Source organism: Misgurnus anguillicaudatus, chromosome 7 (genome assembly GCF_027580225.2).
Source record: "Misgurnus anguillicaudatus chromosome 7, ASM2758022v2, whole genome shotgun sequence".
Taxonomy (NCBI): Eukaryota; Metazoa; Chordata; class Actinopteri; order Cypriniformes; family Cobitidae; genus Misgurnus; species Misgurnus anguillicaudatus.
In genome coordinates, this window is record NC_073343.2 from 32825041 (window position 1) to 32844942 (window position 19902).

General features: G+C 36.9%; 2 protein-coding genes across 2 annotated transcripts; both read left to right on the forward strand.

Moving 5' to 3' along the window:
* Positions 1-1454: 1454 nt before the first annotated feature.
* cga (glycoprotein hormones, alpha polypeptide) lies at positions 1455-2625 on the forward strand. The gene is made up of 4 exons (XM_055172086.2): positions 1455-1578; positions 1719-1820; positions 1892-2079; positions 2174-2625. Exons 2-4 carry the CDS (start codon positions 1724-1726, stop codon positions 2246-2248), a joined length of 360 nt encoding a protein of 119 aa, XP_055028061.1. The 5' UTR covers positions 1455-1578; positions 1719-1723; the 3' UTR covers positions 2249-2625.
* Positions 2626-5552: 2927 nt separating this feature from the next.
* Positions 5553-19706, forward strand: znf292a (zinc finger protein 292a). The gene is made up of 8 exons (XM_055172030.2): positions 5553-5734; positions 6735-6889; positions 8714-8792; positions 11685-11820; positions 11950-12149; positions 12443-12579; positions 12740-12878; positions 13361-19706. Exons 1-8 carry the CDS (start codon positions 5600-5602, stop codon positions 19247-19249), a joined length of 6870 nt encoding a protein of 2289 aa, XP_055028005.2. The 5' UTR covers positions 5553-5599; the 3' UTR covers positions 19250-19706.
* Positions 19707-19902: the final 196 nt, after the last annotated feature.

The following is a 19902-nucleotide window of genomic DNA, read 5'->3' on the forward strand; positions in this document are numbered from 1 at the left end:
GAAATGCAAGTGTTTTCAAATATTTATTATTTCCTTTAAACAGCACTTTAAAGTCATATGTTTAAAACTGATCGATTTAAGTGACTGCAATGCCTTGGGTCATTAAACACGGTTTAATAAGAAAAATTTGGATAACGCATATAAGTGATGTCTACTGTTGATGTTAAAAGTATTTAGTATGTGTACTAGTCCTCAAGGAATATACACAACTTGCTGTTAGCAGGAGCTGTTATATACCTCCAGTCTGGGCAAATGATGAGAAAAATATTTGAAAAACGTTCTTGTTGAGGTTTGGATAACTTGTGGCCTGTATGGGACATTAAAGGGCATCTATTATGCCAATTTTTTCAACATGTAATATAAATCTCAGGTGTGCCCAGAATGTCTCTGTGAGATTTCAGCTCAAAGTTCCCCACAGATCATTTATTATAAAGGTAGCAAAATGCCCCTATTTGGGTGAGATCAAAACCTGTTTTCGTGTCTGTACCTTTAAATGCAAATGAGCTACAGCTCTCCCTTACCAAAAAATTATTAAAATAGATCTGATTCATGTGAATACAGTCTGAGACAGTATCTCACTATTGGAATATGTTGGACTACGTACAATTCCCTGAGGGTGGAAACTATGGTAATGCTGGACTGTCAGTCAGTGACTGTGGGCGGGGCTTTATCAGTGTGATGTCACATTAACAAAATAGGAGTGGGTGGATTTTTTTCATTTGAAGGGTAGTTGTGTTCACACAATCCCAATACACTTTTATGTCCAAACACCTTGTAAAAGTGGATTTTGCATAATAGGTGCCCTTTAATCTCTTTTGCATGTCACATGCCTGTTTATTTGATAAATCTTTGTAGCAGCAGTACTATATAATAAAGTTTCAGGCCTGAAACTGTAGCATTTTTCCATCCATCCACGTTACAAAGTTCAATGCATGGTCTTTTTCATTTTGGGCAACTTAATTCAAAATTTAAAAAACAAATCAGAAACTTGTAAAATAGAGAAATTAAAGGACATAAAGATTAACATATTAAGATGCCTAAACCTACAAAAATAACTAATCCTACATGCTCATCTCCATCTGGCATGGAAAATATTATATTACATTAGCATTAGGCATATAACGTCAGCTTGATACAAGCCAAGGCCTTGTGGATTTGCTGCAGATGGAAAGATCAAGAGATAGTCAGATAGTCAAGGCAAGCAGGTATTCAAACTGGACACTTGATACTATGTGTATGCACTCACGGGAGAGATAAAAAATAACATTAATTACAGATTAAATACATTTTAATGTCTGAACAGAACAGAGAAAATAATTATTTTCTGTGTGCTGTTACATAGACATTTCAAAGACCTTATGGCCACTGGGATTACAGTACATATTCATTTCCCTACTTCATTTCCCTAATGGACAACAAGGTCAGTACGGGAACAATCATATGTCTCTCTTAACACACACACACACACACACACACACACACACACAGAGAGAGACGTAAGCAAGGTATATAAACCCCTATCTGTGTGTTTTGTGTGGTTTTGAGCCGACGGATTGATTCCATCTGACAGGAACAAAGGTAATATTTCAAATACAATAGGTTTTGCGATGAAGTAATAAATGTAAAATCTAATTTGATCACATTTAAAGTGTGCATGCAGTGTGTATGTATATCAGTATTTGTACGTTTAAAATAATTTCTTTCTCAATGTATTATAGCCATCATGTTGTGGACCATCAGACACACTGGAGCAAGCATTTTATTATTGTTCATGCTTTTTCATCTTGGACAGCTATACCCAAAAAATGATTTTACTAACTGTAAGTTTATAATTATTATGTAAATCCTCTTTTGCAAATATAGCTTTTATATGCATTTAATATTTTCATAGTTGGATGTGACGAGTGCAAACTTAGGGAAAACAACATTTTCTCGAAGCCTGGGGCTCCTGTCTATCAGTGTATGGGATGTTGCTTTTCTAGGGCTTATCCCACACCACTGAGGTCCAAAAAAACCATGCTTGTCCCAAAAAACATCACATCAGAAGCTACATGTTGTGTAGCCAAAGAAGTCAAACGGGTAAATTAAACTGCCATATAATATTCATCTCACATTTTGTATTATATATGGTTTTGATATATAACACACATTGTTTTTTTTTGTTTTTTTGTAGGTAGTTGTCAATGATGTCAAACTAGTGAATCACACAGACTGTCACTGCAGCACCTGTTACTATCATAAATCTTAAGGATACACTACCACACTCCTGAATGATCGCTGGTTCATCTCTAGTCGTTTTTGCTCAAATGCACATTTTCTGCATGTAAATCATTCCGAGTATATTGTGTTTAATGTGACAATGCTTATAATGAGAATGCTTTTGTATTTCCTTATAGCAGTGCTATTATATGTTGCATGTTTAAAAACACGCATTTAGATTAAATCTGTGTCCATAAGATCTTAAGTATAAGAAAAAGTTGTATCTATGCTCCCATAAAGGCCTTAAGATGTTTAAAATGCAAGACTTGTCAAACATCATTCTATTTAAAATGCTATTGTTGCTAAATGGTAGTACTTTAAAACACTTTTCATCCAAGAAATCTCAAATAAATTGGTAAGACTTTACAGGTTGTATAGCTAACATAAGCTAATAATGGAAATCAGCATTAACTGGGTGATTCTCATGAAATCTTGGTTTCAAGATGTCAAATATTATTATTTTAAAAATACTTGCATCAATAAATATTTGTTCATTAAAAACAAGGTCTGATAGGTTCAAAGGCATTAATTTCTACCCTTTAATTGACAATTTAACACAATTTTGAAAACAGACCTTAAAAAAATATTTATTATTTGAAACTGTCTATTCTACACCAGCATGTTTTGCTAAAATAAGCCATGATACCTAAATAAGTTTTATACATAATACATGATGAGACTTTAATTAACTATATTTTAATAGAAAATTATAAATTAAAAAAAAGTAAATGTGGGGAAACTACCTGTATCGGTAATGAGAATCAAAAAGTCATCCACACAGTGTGACAAGAAAATATATTTTCACTAGAAAAATAAAGTAATTGTATCCATTTTAAAGGTACTGGCAGATGTGTTTCTTCAAACAAAATGAGACTTGATGTAAATATCTGTGTGTAACAGTCCATGGACAATTCTTTCATCCACTATTTCTTCATTTTTATTATATGTAAATAAAACTTGTCATTTGAGAATATAGTAGACCATCCAATTATTGTTTTCAGAATTCCTTTTATTTTACTTTGATTAAATTACAACATATAAGGCACACATAGTGAGACACATTACAGTAATGAGATTTTCAGCAGATAAAGCAAAAAATAAATAAAAATTAATTCATATGTAAAATGCATTCTTTGTGCAAGGTGGAGAATACAATTATGTTATGATCATTTTTTTGTGTTATCAAATTATATGTTTTATCATTAAAATCTTTACTGCCATCATATTTCAGTGGTTTTTAATGAGAATGATCCAAATAATCTTGTTGATGTTAATTTCGGCATTTACTTTTTTAAATCAAAAGCTGTAACTGTGTTAACATAAGTACAAGAGATAGTTCATCCAGTATGAAAAGTCTATTATTATTTACAATCATTATATTGCAAAGTGTCCTCTACACAAATATTGACATGTTTTTTCCTAATGACTACATGCATCTTATTTGTCTAGGGGTGATGCATAAACTTTTAGGTTATTGGCTGAGTTTAGAACCATTCTATGTTCGGTTATCTTTCAGCTGAGTAAAGTGGTTGTAGACTTTGCCAGCCAGCTTGTCAGGCAGCAGCGACTCACCAACACCTCTCTACCAGCAAGCTAGTCAGCAACCAAGTAGTAACCAACCATTTCTCTACCAACCAAATATTCATCCAAGTTAAAAAATTTTGCATCCAAAGTCACCAGCTAACAGAGTCAGATCACTTAAATCCAATAGGTTTATCTTTTCTTAAGAAGAAACAAACCACTTCAAAGTTTGTTAGACATTTGTGCAACTAAATTTAACACAAGTTTAATATATCAATGACTACTATGTGGTTGCTAAGAATAAAGTTTTGGAGACTATAACACAATGACTTGACGAATGTATCATAGTCAACTGAAATATATGTTTATTTCTTTCAGTTTTGCTGAGGAAGAATATGACAAAACAAGAAATAATTCACCAAAAAAAAAAACAATTCTTAGAATTTTACATTGAAAAACTCCATGATGGGACCATTGTCTTCCAATGGAGATAATGCTTTAAAAGTCTTTTACTGAGCTGATTTATTGCAAAAATAGAAAACCATGGTCTACATCTGGACTCACTAACTTCAGCAAGTTTATTTCTTATTAATAAGTACAATAAAATCATCCGAACTGAAATTGAAACGTGAAAGCAACAAATGTAAGAAAAGAGAGCAAGTTTAAATTAATAGATGGTCTAGTAATTTTAAGTGACATAATTTCATGAATAATTAAAGCTTTATATAATGCTGCATTTGTTTGCATCCTGTAAACATGATTGTTGGCATTCTCTTAAGATAATGAATTGTTTGCATGCTGTAAAAATTGATAAATAACTCAAAGTGCAAATGACAGATGAACCTAAAAGTAAAACAAACAATTGACACTTAATAAAGAAAACTATGTTAAACGTTATTTTTATTCCATTTAAAATGAAAATATAAAAGTGTATTATTTTCAGTATTCTCCTTTATTAAAATTTAAGAAACCAATAGTTTGTGTTCAAAATTGACAAAAATTTTCATGCCCTAAAATGGTCATAAAATATTCATATTTTTCCCACTTTCATTGATTTTATTTTTTAACCTAAATCAGTTCTGATCATAACTACCAACCATTCATTCATTTTCAGAAATGTAACCCTTTAAATGTCCACAGTTTGTTTACATAATGCCACTGTTGTTTTTTATTATTTTTTTATAATTATTTTTATATACTAAATGTATATGTTTATTATTAGTCTTGAATATGTTAATAATTAACAACATTAATTTTGATGCATTATTTCCCCCAGATTTGGTTAAAAAATACACTTAGTTTAATAGAGAACAAAAATGTCCATGTCCAAAAAACTGACATAAAATATTAATATTTTTTCACACTATTACCGAGTTCAGTTTTTAAGCCAGAATCAGACTTGATCAGAACATTCATTAATTTTCATCATTTTAACCATTTAAATTAGTTTGTTTACATAATGCCAGATAAAAGCATTTTTATACAGAACGAATTCATTCACATTATCAGTTCTACGCGCATGCTTATAAATATTCATGTAGCCCCCGCCCAGTGAAACCGATAAATCTCAGAAACCTTAACGAAACCTAGGCGAAAATACACATTATACTATGGCTAAGGTTTCTCATGTATATTATTCGAGTTTTGATTGTCCACGAAACTCTATGACCCTGGCCATTTTGGAATATTAATTAGGTCTTGCTGACGTCACTCCGTCAGCTGCTAATGGCGAATGCATGGCTCATAAATATTCATAGTCGAGCCCTGACCGTAGTAGTTTGGGTGATTTCGGCTGCTGTGCTGTGCGAGTGTGGTGAAGATGGCGGAGGAGGAGGATAGCAGGGCTGAGGCTGTGGCCCTCAGACACAGATTTCAGGATCTCATCTCTGAATTTAAAAGGAGCTCCCAGTCGCCGCTCGATGCCTCCAATAGTTTTTGTCAGGATTTCTGTGAAGTACGAGTTTCTTTATGCGTTTTAATCTATCTTTGTTTATGGGCGATGCTGCATGTTTGCATCGCTGCACGGACGATAACAAAATCCAACAGTACCATTGAAATCAGTCATGAATCTGATGTATAAAATCACCAAAAGTCAAAGCTGTTTGATGGAGAGATGATGCATGATTGTGTTTTTACAGTCAGTAAATATTACAGTCATGCTGTTTGTGGTTATCACTAGAGCTCCCGTTGGCTAACACATTAGCTTATTGTAGCTGCAGCAGTCTTTCACAACGAATAATGATACACGTAGAAATATACTTGAGATAGATACGTGGTTAATATTGATATGCAAATGTTAGACAATAGCTGCTAGTGATTTTGTAACGAATGTTTTATTAGGAAAAAAACAGCTGGTGAAGTACTTTGAAAACGATGCACATTGATTAACCCTTTAAAATCACAAAAAGCTCCTTTCATGCAATGCTTTGAGGAGAAAATTATGTTTTTCATGCTAAACAAAATGCATTTACTATTGTTTTTTAAAAAGGTTTACATTAGCACTGTACCTAGCTTATTAGCAGTTACTTCTCGAATGTAAATCCCATTTCCTTTATTTCAATTACTACTATTATGATATATCAATTTTTATGCTTACAAATCATCTTCTGACTTTTATCTCCAGTATTATGATTGCATTATAAAAAGTAATTAATTAGATAATACAGACAAACATTGAATTGTGGCCCAAAACAGTGATTTTTAAAGTGGGGCCCTGAGATTGTGCAAGGGCCCCAGTTTTATGACATTTTATTCAATACATTAATTTAATTAAACCTTAGAAAAATAAGGCTACTAACCAACAGCACTACATTGTATATTTTAATAAGATTTGTTTAATTCAAATTTTATGTTTTAGAAAATACATTTTATTTGGGGGGCCGCACAGCGAAATAGTTTGAGAACCTCTGTCCTAAAGCATACCGTGTAATAATAGTTAAGTTTTTTTCTTTTAGGTTTTGATGAATCAAGGACATCAGAGGAAACCAGATGAAGATCAGCTGTCTCTGTTAGAGATGTACTCAGTAGCTATAGTGTGTTTCGCTGAGGCCAGCCCGTATCTCTGTCCTGAATGTGAACACGTCACAGATGTGCTGGAGAAGTTATCATGGTTCGTTTTTTTCTCCTCTATAGATCGACCGTTGGTTTACATGGTCTGTGGTGTTAAAGTCAACTTTTGATAGTTTTTAGTATAGCTTTATTTATGGATCGAATTAGCGCTTTAACTTGGCCAACTTTTCCACTATTATGGTCTTTTCAATTAAACCAGTGTACGCTATACAATATATGAAGAGTTCAGATGCAAAACCCTCTTAAGTGCATATTTGTAAAGGAGTATTTTTAATTAGGCTCTTATCTTTAGTTTAGTTTAGTAATTTCAGTTTAATGGCACGGAAAAGATTATTAGGCAGTAATTGAAATGCCTTTGAATTTTCACAAATGTCACTTTAGTCATTTCAGTGGTATTTAACAAATTTGACTCTCTTAACTCTAATCCCTACTGAAAAATCCAGCTAAGACCAGCAAAAACTGGTAGCTAGTTTAAGGTGGTCCTCCCAGCCTGGCAAAGCTGGGGGGTTAGTTGGTCTTTCAGCCTAAGTTCAGCTAGACCATCTTAAAAAGTAACCAAAACACAGCTAGACCAGCGTGCTACACCAGCAAAACCAAGCTGGGAGACCAGCTAAAACCAGCTCACCAGCTTATGCTGGTTTTAGCTGGATCTTTTTTTCTTAGTGCTAAAATTTCCACTTCTATAATTTCCACAAGAAGTCTCCAGTCATCCTCTTATATGAATAAAGGTAAAAAAAACTCCTTTAACCGGGTAAAAAACCCTCTTTGAAGCTCTTGTTATACACACAGCTTTGTTATATATAAAATTTTTCTTCTGTGCACTTTGCAAAAAATTTTTGTGGTGGATTTTGTCAACAAACCGATATTTCTGAATGGCTTTAGGCGGCGTTAAAGCGAAAGTATTAGACGAACGTATAATACGTGCCGAGTGCATTTGGTCAATATCACACTTTAAAAACTTACTTTCTTAGTATTTTTGTCTTGTTTTCAGTAGAAATATCTAAAATTTTTTAAATCAAGATGTATTTTCTTGATGAGCAAATGACCTAAGAAAATAAGTCTAGTTTTTAGACAAAACACGTCAAATTTGAGTGAATTTGTGCTTAAAACAAGCAAAAAAATCTGCCAATGGAAAAATATTTTTTTTTCTTAAATTTACTTAATTCAAGAAAAATTCAACAAAAATTGTCTTATTTCATTGGCAGATTTTTTTGCTTGTTTTAAGCACAAATTCACTCAAATTTGATGTGTTTTGTCTAAAAACTAGATTTTTTTTTTAGGTCATTTGCTCATCATGAAAATACATATTGATTTAATAATTTTTAGATATTTCTACTGAAAGCAAGACAAGTAAGAAAGTCATTTTTTGCAGTGCATTATCGCATTTTTGACAAAGGTGACGTTTATCGGCTGTTACATCTGAGCTCTTCATATATTGCCTCAGATGGTCAAAACTGGGATTTTGTACAGGTGTACAAAGCATCTGTTAATATGTATGTACACAGAATATATTACTCTATATTTGACTCTTACATGGTCAGTTTCCTGCACAGGGTTTATAAAAACATACCTTACGAAAAACAATACTGGTATGCATATTAAGACAAAACTATGTCACTGATATATGTTAAGATATGTCATGTTTTTAAATGAAGGCATCTCAAACATGCATTTTAGTCTGAGCCCTGTCCGGGAAACTGCCCCAAAGATTATTATTATTATGTTTTTATGTGTTGTATGTGGATGTGTGTACAGAAAGCTTTCTTTACCTGCTTTGTAATAAAGTCCTTTCTGATTCTGACTGTACATCAGGTGTACGTCTAAACCTAAATGAATTGACTTGATCTTCTTTTTCAATTGTTAGGAGCTGTCTGAATCTTCTGCTGTCATTCTCTGAACAAATCCCAGGTGCCTTATGGGAAGAGTTTCATACTTCTGTCACGGTAAGATCCCATCCTTTGTATTAGTAGTATCGAATACCCATGAGTTGTCAGACATACAAGCTAGTGCATATAAATGCATAAACACGATTTTTGAAGCTTGTTATGCCTCGGTTGGGATGGTTTAGAGCCATTTGAAGCTGCATTGAAACTGTAAACTGTTGATGTCCACTATATGGAGAAAAATCCTCAAAAAACGTAATTTCTTTTTGACTGGAGGATGACGTGGGGGTGAGTTAATTATCAGGATTTTTAACGAAAGAGGGGTAATTCTTTAAGACCAAATGTGCAAAGTCAAAGTTGCCAAAGTTTTCAGATATGGGCAATGAAAATTTTCCAAATGACACAACACTATTTTGTTGCTTTATGTAATGCTACGAATGACCAAATGATCCCTGCGGGGAACGTACTGTGCGTACCAACTCATGTTGCCAATGCCACACCTACTCAAACAACAGTGTTTAAAGCATGTGCTGTTTATATTGTCTAAGACACCCAAACAGTCATTAAACCACAATGATAAAAAAGGACAACGTCAGCCTTTCTGTGAAGCACAGACATCCAATGTGTAGAGTTTGCATTAGGCAAGACTGTGACCACACCCCATAATAATTGACTATTTATCATCTTTGTTGCGGAGCATATCAAGAGCATTATAAAGTAATTAAGCAATAAAACGTTTTGTTCAATTTCCATAACGTTAGTTCCGTTTCACCATGGCTTTTGTGTCTCTCACTGGTTCCACACACCCTTTAAAACTTCTGCTATCGATGTAGGTGTCATTGCAATCCAGTTTTAAGACAGAAAACCTAGTTAGAAGTAGGATTGCAAAGGGGTGTAAGGTTTCCGGTAAATTTTTGGAAACTTTTCACTGGAATCTGCGGAATTATGGAAATATGCCAAATTGGAAACTTAACGGGAATTTATGGAAATTATTTGAACATGTATATAAACTATATCATATACAAACATAAATAAAAAAATTTTTGGTCATAAGCAGACAGACATGCATGCAAGGTTATACGAATTTTAAAAAAGACGTCTTGACTGATTTTATTGTAAGTAGAATTTGAATTAATTATTTCACTGAGTAACACATAAGCTTAATTAACACGATTATGGTTGTTATAATGCTGCGTTCAGACCATTCGCGGTAGAGGCGTCAAGCGTGAGTGATTTCAATGTTAAGGCAATAGCCTCTTTCACACAGTAATTCTGGTAAATTACCATGAATTTACCAGTAAATACAAAAATGTGCTGTTCACACATGCAGTGACGTTCCGTCTTTTTACCAGTAAGACATCATTCACACATCAGTATCAAAATACCGGTAAACTCGGAGAGAAAGCGGAAGTTACCTGTGGCGCGCGGCCGGCGAGCTCCGTCCGTGTCGTATTTGTAAACGGCGGGTTATGACTTAATATCCACGGTCCGTATTTTGTTGTTTTCACATCTGTGGCAAACGGTCGCGAAGTTGCTCGTGACCAAACAACATTGCGTTAGGCGGCGTCAAACGGAACCTGCGCGTTTGCACATTAGGCTTCACAGATGGTGTGCTAAGGACGTCGGCAATTTGGCAATTAGATGGTAAGCTGTTTTAAACAACTTTGGTGAAGAAATGTGGATGTTAACTTCAGGTGTGCTCGACTTTTAAGCAACATGTGTGTGGAAACGTCCGTAAACAGTCTGGGGGAAACCGCGTCACCTGTATAAAAAACTTTCTGATTGGCCCGCCCGATCTGTCAGCGCGGTCTGACGTCATCTAAATGCCGGTAATGCTATATTTTTCGTTCATACACAGCGCTTACCGGCAAATTACCGTTAATCTTACAACCTGTCTTACTGGTAAATTGGGAGCACTGATTTACCGGAAAGGTTCTGTTCACACATGACATGTTAACGGCAATTTACCAGTAAATTACCAGTAAAGACTGTATGTGTGAAAGGGACTAATGTAAAGACGCATTGACGCATGTCTGGAGGTCTTGCGGCGCGAATGAGGCATTTAGCACGGCACGGTAGAAGGGATTCTGTCTCATTAGTGCGTCTAGCGCTATAAAATTTTAACTTTGGCAGAAAAACGCGCCATGTTAACCAATCAGGAGCTTCCTCTAGTAGTGATGTGATTACAGAAAGCGAGCGGAATCGCAGAAGCCCCTCCCATGACATTAATTTCCGTGTGAATGTCTCGATAACTGAATTTCACGAGCGTCTTTCACGCGTTAATGAAGCGAGTGAACTCAAAATGTTCAAGCGGCAAACTAGACACGAATTTGACGCCTCAAACGCGGCTGGTGTGAACCCACAGTAATGGTGCTAGCTTACATTTAGATATCTGATTTACTGGCTAGCTAGCTAGCTTCTGTATAAACACATTTTGGTATTTCCTAATTAAACTTCTGTGGCTTCTGTAGCAGTTACTCCTTTATTAATGATTTCACCTAAATATTTTCTATTTGTCTTTACAAATGTTATAATGTTGTTGCACACTAGCTTACTAGAAAATGCATTAAACCTTGTTGTTTCAAACAAAATGATGCTGCAAGATTTTTTTTTAAAACTGCATTTAAGTTCCCCGTTATTGGCAACTTGGCTTTTTTTAATACCCAGTTTTTTGCTATTAATTTCCGTGAACTCCCATAAATTCCCGTATACTCCAGTTTCCAGCCTTGAAAATTCCTGGAATTTTCCAACCCTAGTTAGAATATCCCCAAATTTACAAGACAAAAATACTTGCTCTCTGCAACCAGGGTAAAAAGTTAACAGCCGTGTATGCGTGTGTGTACGTTTCTTTCGAGTGGCATACAGTATGTTTTTAATAGTACCTAATGACCTCTCATAAGTCTTTATAAAAGGATTAGGATCATCTTTGCATGATGGTTTTTGTTTTGACAGGTGGCTCATGGCATCCTTCAAGCACATGGGAACTCACAGCTTCACACCTTGTTGAATCTGGTGAAGGAGAATGGTGTTTGGACCAACGTCACGCTTTGTAGCCTTCTGTCAAACAACATGCCTGATATAGAGAAAGGTAAAATATGCTTTACTTGAATATTGTTTCGGTTTTGTCTGATGTAGTTTTTGTCGCATCAATAAAGTATAACTGTAATGCTATTGTTGTTAGCTTGCCTTGAAAGTGTTTGTATTTCTTTTTCTGTAGTTCATGAGTTTTTAGCGCAAGAAGGACCTGAGCTACTTCATATGCGAATAAAGCACCTCATGAAACAGAAGCTTGTGGATAAAGCTGCAAGGCTGGCAAAGACGTGTGCAGAGTTTCCCGAATTTGGAAGAAAGAAGAATTTCAAACAAATCTACCTCGTGTGTCTGTGTGAAATTAATTCGCAAGAACTTATGCAAGAGGTGGGAGTCTTATTTAAAATAATACCCCCCCCTATTTTCAAATTTTTCAAAGATAAAGTGTGTGCAGTTGATTTAAGGATGGAATGGCAAGACTTTTTCTTTGTGACAAGTTTACTTTACAGTAATTACAGTAGTTTAAATTTGCCTAAGAAACAACCAAAATTTGATATTTATCAAAATTGCGTTGTAAAACCATACAAATGTTCTATTTGCATTCCCTTTCTAGCTTGTGTTATTATTTAAATCTACGTTTCATCATTAAGTATTACAATTCGTATGTTTTTTTGTGACAGATAAAGGAGGTAGACTGCAAGGATGCTCTGGACATGATTTGTAATTTGGAGGCTGAGGAAGATGAGAAAGGAGCTCTCAGTCTTTGTACAGCATTTTTCAAGCGCCAGCTTCTCAGTGGGGATGTTTATTGTGCCTGGTAAGGTCAAGTTTTATGTGTTGTATTTTAAAGGGGTCATGACATCAAATTTCACTCAATCTTTTTTAACATAAAATAGTTCATTATGATACTGTATACAAACAAATTTTTGATTAAAAACTTACTTTGCCTCACTGATCAGATTTTATTCATTTTCCAGGGAGTTGACGTTGTTTTGGAGTAAGCTTTTAATACGCCTCGAGTCAAAACAGACTTTTTTGGATCAGTGCAGAATGTTAGCACGACTGTCTGGGAGTGTGTACCATATTCTGCTTCTTATCAAAGTCGTGCAAGCTGAGGTTAGCAGAATTTAAATTTTTGTGTCAAGGATTTGTTGGTTCAACTTAAAGTAAGTTATCTGGTTTCCTTAAAATTTTGAGGCGGGGTCCATGATCTCTGAAAGCAAATGTTGACATTTGAAATCACCTAAACAAGCACACCCCTACCCCAATAGAATCTGGACCTTCATTTGATAGACCCGCCCCACACATATGCGACCCAGACAACAATGTCGGTTAGTAAACACGCCCCGTACTGTTGATTGGCTACAAGTGTGGTTTGGTAGTCGGCCCGACTGCCTTTTCCAAAGCGTTTTTCAAAAATCATGGACCCCGCCTTTAATTTTTTTAAAATAGTGTAAACTAATATTTTGTGTTGAATTAACTCAAGATTTTAAGCCAACCAAATAACTTATTTTTTTTAAGTTGAACAAGCTATTTTTTACAGTGAGTGCAAATTGCCTTTTTCGCATAATAGACTCATGACATTTTTGTTTCCTTAGGTTGACAAAGATGGACTTTCAACATGTATCGAAATGTGCATTCAAGCACTAAAAATGGGAGTTCACGACAGCGAGGATGCCAGTATTACAATTTGCAAAACAATATCTTGTTTGCTGCCTTTAGACATAGAAGTGAAACGTGCTTGTCAGCTCACAGAGTTCCTGGTAAATCCGTCTTTGGACTCGTATTATTCGGTTGAGACGATCTTCAATGAACCCGACCAAAAGCTTGAAGAAGAGGATCCGTTGATTTTAAACTCACTACGTTGTGATCTGTTATTGGCCTTAAAGACAAAGTGGCCTTTTGATCCAGAGTTCTGGGACTGGAAAACTCTAAAGCGCCATTGCATTGGGTTGATGGGTCAGGAGGCAGCGGATATGGTGTCTGCTGACAAACTTTCTGAAAGTGAAGAAAACGAAGCCCAAGATGCTTATGAGAAAGTTTTCAAGGATTTAACTCAAAGTCTGATTTATGAGCCTGGTGAAGGCGAAGCGGAAAGAAAGAAGAAAACGGAAATGAAGAAGGTGAAAGAGAAAGGATTCGTATCCGCTCGATTTCGCAACTGGCAAGCTTACATGCAGTATTGTGTGTTGTGTGATAAAGAGTTTCTCGGACACCGGATTGTGAAGCATGCATTGAAGCATGTCCAAGATGGGATCTTCCGTTGTCCGATATGTACTAAATCTTTTCCAACTAGGGCAGTCCTAGAGCCTCATGTAATGTCCCACGTTAAACAGTCATGTCAGGAACGCCTTGCTGCTATGAACATAACCAAGAAATCTCCCATCAAGTTGAAATCGCCGAGCACCTTGGATAAACAAAAGCACTACGTCAAAACTGCCACGCAAGGACCGACGATTTGCAGTGATGCTTCAAAGAGTAGTCCAAGCGCAAACGGTGAAGATAAAATTATCGCCTCGTTTCCAAAACCATGCGCCCCTAAACAGGATGTTAACAACACTAAAGATCTTACATGCCCCGTTACAAGCTGTCAGAAAGTTTTCAAGTATTTTAGAAACTTGGTTGCACACGTCAAGGCTCACAAAAATGAACCGGAAGCGGTACGCTTCCTAGAAGTACAGAGCCGAAAAGCTATGTGCCAGTATTGTCACCGTCAATTCGTCAATTTGACTCATCTTAATGATCACTTACAGATGCATTGTGGGGACAAGCCTTACTTTTGCATTCAGCTGGGTTGCAACTGCACCTTTTCCTCTCATGCCGAGCTCCTCGTTCACAGAAAAGTGCACGCCGAATTTCAGGCACAGTGTACATATCCGAACTGTGAGAGGATATTCAGCGAGACGTACTTACTGTATGATCACGAAGCACAGCACTACATGAATTTCACGTGCAAAAGACAAAACTGTGCCATGGTGTTTTGCACTGTGTCTGACCTTGATATGCATCAGCAAGAACATGCAAAGCAGGACCACTCTGCTGTACGTTCTCAAATTGAATCACCAGCTCAGACTTGTCTTGCCTTAGAGCCGTTTCCAAGCCAAATTAAAGAGGTTTCCCAAGAGCCTAGTGTAGTAAAAATGAAATGCTCAGTTAAGAAAATAAAGTGCAGTCAGGGTCCTGCAGGACATCCTGAGCAACTTGTAACCAACCCAGCTTTGTCAAAAAGTGTCCCGATAGTTTCCCAAACGTCTACCATTCAGCCCCATGTTTCGGATGCATCTCAATGTTTGCAGTCTAATCCAGAGAGTCCAGAGAAATCACATCTTGAATCTTGCTTTGTAAAACTGGAGCCCATTCCTGTCCAGGGTGACGATCCTGTATTTACAAAGACTCAAACGTTTTTAGAAGATAAGAAGTTGTTTTGTAACCCATTGAATCAGCTCACACATGCCACCCCAGAGTCTTCTAACGTTGAGGCCGATGCCAATAAAGAGAAACGTCCGACTCACGCATGTCCGTTTGAAACCTGCACACGGTTATACAGCACGTCAAAGAGTTTATCCAGACATGTTAAAAATTTTCATCCAGATGCATTCGAGGAGTGGAAGCTGTCAAAGAAGTACAAGAGGATTGCGGAAATCGCTGCGAGAAAGTCCTCGTCCAAGCCTTCTAACACCGGTTCCCAGAAAATAAAGAAACAGACAAGCAATGCTTGTGACCCGACACGTTTGGACTCCTCTATTCTCTCGTGTCACGATGAGTCCGTAAGTTCTTCCTCTCAACTGAAAGATGCCCAAGGTCATGCATCACCAAATCATTCAGCACTGATGCAATTACCGTTATCTCAAACATGGGCAACATCTGCGATGGATGATATGGATTCAAGTTTTAATGTACAGAATCACTACTCTCCCATTACTTCATCTGATAATCAACACATTGGCTCATTGTACCATTCGGATGCCATCATGGATTACGCTTCTGCCTCCGTTTATGACGGCATGATTCCCCTTTCCGCCAATGTCCACACACCCTCGAGTGTCATGAATGAAGCTTCAAAATACGTGTCGAGCTCTCTTCGAGTACTGCATGCCCTTAATGGTGATCAGACTTTTGACGTTGACCTCGGATACGGTCAGATCGGACAAAACCATCCCAATGAGATTCCTGTCAGTGCCAGTTTGTTGCATACAGCATCTTTGCCTGAGCAGAATACGAGTTCGAATTTTTCAGCTTTTCCTCCTGAGACAAACCCTGCATCGGAGGAATTGCTGGGAAATTCGAACCAAGAAATCTGCACAGCTGCACAGTTGTTTTCATCAGATATCAAATGTATACCAAATCTTACCCATCATTTTAAGGAACATTCAGAAGATTTCCCAGTAAAGGTTGTTAGTCCTTTGCCCCAGGCTGATGAGAAACATCCAGAAGAGTTTTGTAATCACGAATTATCAACGAAAGAACCAGAAGAACAATCCCCTTCAGATGAACAGCCTGTTGTAGGCAAAAAAGCCAAGAAAATGAAATCGTCCAAAAAAAGCAAATGGCCTGCAATAATCGAGGGTGGGAAAGTCATTTGCTGCAGGTGCTACAGAGAGTTCCCAAGTACAAAGTCACTTGGAGGCCATTTATCAAAACGCTCCCAGTGCAAAACTGTCGATGAAATTGATCTTACTGCAGATTTACCGACGTCTTTTCTCGATTTTCTCAATGATCCTGATATTTCAATAGTACCAATGCCTATTCCTACAAATAACATGCACGAGCAAGATCCCAAATCCCTCACAAGTCCTTTGCAAATCCATCCACCGTTAGACTCGAATGTCTTTACTGAAAGCGTGAATGATACGAATTGCAGCATTCATAACTCAAATGTTCCCCCTCAAGAACCCTCTGAAATGACAGCAAGTTCAAGTTTGTGCCAATCACCCGTACAAGAGCCGCGTATAGAAAGCAAACCTGAATCTGAAATCCCTCCTGCAAATACTGGTGAAGATGGTAAAATTGTAGAAATCGAAAGGGCATTGCAACGTCTCGATTTAGTTGATATACTTAACCAGGAAACATCTGTGACGGAGAGCGCTGACCAGCAAAGTAAAAGTTCTCAAATTGACATTGGTCACATGATTAAAAACGAGGTAGAAAATAAGCAGAAAGTCTTCATTGTAAAGCCTTTCAAATGTAAGGAGGAAGACTGTACGTATGGATCCATGACAAAAGAAGCCCTGTTTAATCATCTTTCCCGAATACATGAGTATAGCGAGGAAAAAATTAACGAAATGAAGAAAAACCCGGACAAATTTGCACCTTACAGCTGTCATTTATGTACAAAGGCATTTACCAGAACCACAGGCCTTAAAATCCACTACATGAACGTCCATCATTTGTCGAAAGAAGAAGTATCAGGCTTAAAAATGTTTGGTGAAAGAAAAGTCAGAAAATCTAAAGCGGAGTCAGCAGATGTACATTGTAGCCCCATAACCAAACAAGCCAATGAGTTACCAGGACAGCAGCAACACAAAGTCAGTCCAAAAGTAACAAAGAAATCTATAAGTTCAAAGGTTAAAAAAGAAGCAGTCAGTGTAGCCGCAAAGAAAACTCCAAAAAAGAGCCCCAAAAAAGACTCCCCTAAAGTTTTAAGCTCCAAGATCAGCAAGACCGTGGAAGCGTCACAAGGAAATGTAGGGAATTTTGATGGTCTTGCTACAAATGCAATTGTAAAAACGTTTCAGGGCACCTCTAACACTCCAGAAAAGCAAGAGCCATGTAAGCCAAGTGTATTTGCAGTGCAAGAGCCAAGTGTTATTAGTCCGTTTTCCTTCGGCACAATGAACGATCCCGCCCAAGCTACCAAAGGTGCAACACCACAGTTGAATAATAAAATCGAGACCAAACCAGATAAAGAGGTTGAACTTGAAAAGAACAATAATTTGCCAGTGGACTACATTGATTTAAGTGATACGCTCCATTTGTGTAGGCCGTACCGATGTGTGCACGAAGGATGTGTGGCCTCCTTTTCGATCCAACAAAATCTGATTCTGCATTACAGAGCTATGCATCAATCGGAATGTGACGAAAACACCGGGGCCTGTACGAAAGAAGCTGACGGGTCCGTCCAAGTGCAGGAATACAAATGTCAAGTCAAGCAATGCTCAAAAGTAGTCTCGAAAGTTACCAGTTTATTGAAACATTATCTTTTGCTTCACAGATGCACGTTGGAAAAGACTAGCGAGTTGTTATCTGCCGTTGAAGTCGGTACGTTTCAATGTGACCAGTCAAAGTGTTCGGCTCACTTTACGTGTCATTTAAAATACATCGATCACATTAAAAATGACCACAAGGTCATAAAAGTTTCAGCAGATGGGGACTTTAGGAGGGTGGACCTTACGTTCAGGTGTCAATTTGAGGATTGCGGCAGGGTTTATACAACAAAGTCCAACCTTTTACGACATCTTATGAAGAAACATCAAGAAACTTTTGAAACCTTGAAAAAGAAACAAGACGCTATGAACAGGGGAGCAACAAAATTAAGCACGAGTGCCGATCCTAACAACGGAAAAGAGAACATTGCAAATAACGTTAAGGTGAAGAAGAAGAAGACTTTGAAAAAAAAAGAGGACAAGGGACAAAACCATTGGATGACCTTTGCGACGCCCGTTCTTAAATCTATCGATGAAGCATCTGCGATGTGCAATAACAGATTTCTTCTACAGTACCCTTGTATGATTAAAAATTGCGATTCGGTAATGAGTGCGGAGCAGGAGATTTTGAAACATTATACCACTCACGGTCTCACAGAACGCTTCATTGAAGATCAGAGGAGCCAGTTCATATTTTGCAAGAAAAGCAAAGAGATTAGTGGGTTGGAAGAGTGCGATGTGGAGGAGATGGTACTTGATGAAGATAAAACGGAAAATACCAGTGTTAGTACTCAAAACGTAAGCCAAGAAGTCCAAATGGCAACAGACGTTACGGTCAATGAAAGTTTCACTGCCACGACTGTCGTGAAACAGAAAAGGGGTCGTCCGCGCAAGTCGGAATCTAGAAAGAAAATCTGTCTCGAGAGAAGGCGAAGTCTACGAAAAAGCTCCGGCGATGGCGTTAAATGCATGCTGAAAGTCTCAGGATCCATACTGAACTCTTCTAACCACCAAGAGAACTACGTAGGGAATAAAGTGGCACTAAAACTGTATCGGCCGTCGCAATACAAGACGTCCATCGTGAACTTCGATGGCGACGGCAGAATACCTGCTAAACGCAGAAAAACTCATTGGACATCAAAACGACAGCGTACGTTTCGACCGGTCATCCGTGGGAGAAATGAAGTCCAGTGTATTGTTAATTTTCGAAATCCCCTTAAACTCGAAACTGTAAAGAATGTTAAAATCGTTATATACGAAAATGTTTCGGCTAGTTCGGATTTGCTAAAACAACTTCAAGACATGCAGCCCATGGTCATCCTGAACAAACGGCTGCACAGTTGATGGTTCAGTTAGAGACTGGTTTGTTTTCCTTTTACGAAGCCATGAACTCAGGACCACATACTGTTCGTCACATGCTGCTGACAAATACATCCAGTTACACACTTTCACACATTTATAGTAGTTTTAATGCCTTGTTTGTTAATAGAAATTAATTAGTGTTAAATGAAATCCTTTTGTACGATATTTTACATTTTAATGTGCTATTTATGATCGTGTTTAAAACCATTTTGTATTTCTGATATTCCTAGATAAAAGTTAGATTAGACATTTTTAAAAATGTCAAATTTCATGTAGGATGAAAACGATAAACGATATATCCCTGTGGGATTTGTATCAAATTTTTTGTTGTTGTTAAACAGTATTTATTTTTAAATTAACAGCCGTGTTAATGTACTTGTCTTCCACCTAATATTCAATTAAAATAACGCTAAATGCTCAGTGTAAATTCTGACATTCACAGTTGTTTGGGTTTGCATTTATGACATTGTTGTCTTAAAAAACAAGAATGGTTTAAACGTTCAGTAAAGCACATAGATAACAAACATTTGATTTAATTTAAACACATTTTACAGTGGCCTTTTAGTGTGGCCAGCCTAAGGCCCACCTGTGCAATAATCATGCTGTCTCATCAGCATCTAGATTTGAAGTGAAGT

Bases quoted from the DNA above. Each gene is read 5' to 3' on its own strand.
- znf292a (XM_055172030.2), top strand. From the start codon at position 5,600: ATGGCGGAGGAGGAGGATAGCAGGGCTGAGGCTGTGGCCCTCAGACAC. The intron at 8,793-11,684 runs GTAAGATCCCAT...TTGTTTTGACAG, and splicing joins AGTTTCATACTTCTGTCACG to GTGGCTCATGGCATCCTTCA. The intron at 12,879-13,360 runs GTTAGCAGAATT...TTGTTTCCTTAG, and splicing joins TCAAAGTCGTGCAAGCTGAG to GTTGACAAAGATGGACTTTC.
- cga (XM_055172086.2), top strand. From the start codon at position 1,724: ATGTTGTGGACCATCAGACACACTGGAGCAAGCATTTTATTATTGTTC. The intron at 1,821-1,891 runs GTAAGTTTATAA...ATATTTTCATAG, and splicing joins AAAAAATGATTTTACTAACT to TTGGATGTGACGAGTGCAAA. The intron at 2,080-2,173 runs GTAAATTAAACT...GTTTTTTTGTAG, and splicing joins TAGCCAAAGAAGTCAAACGG to GTAGTTGTCAATGATGTCAA.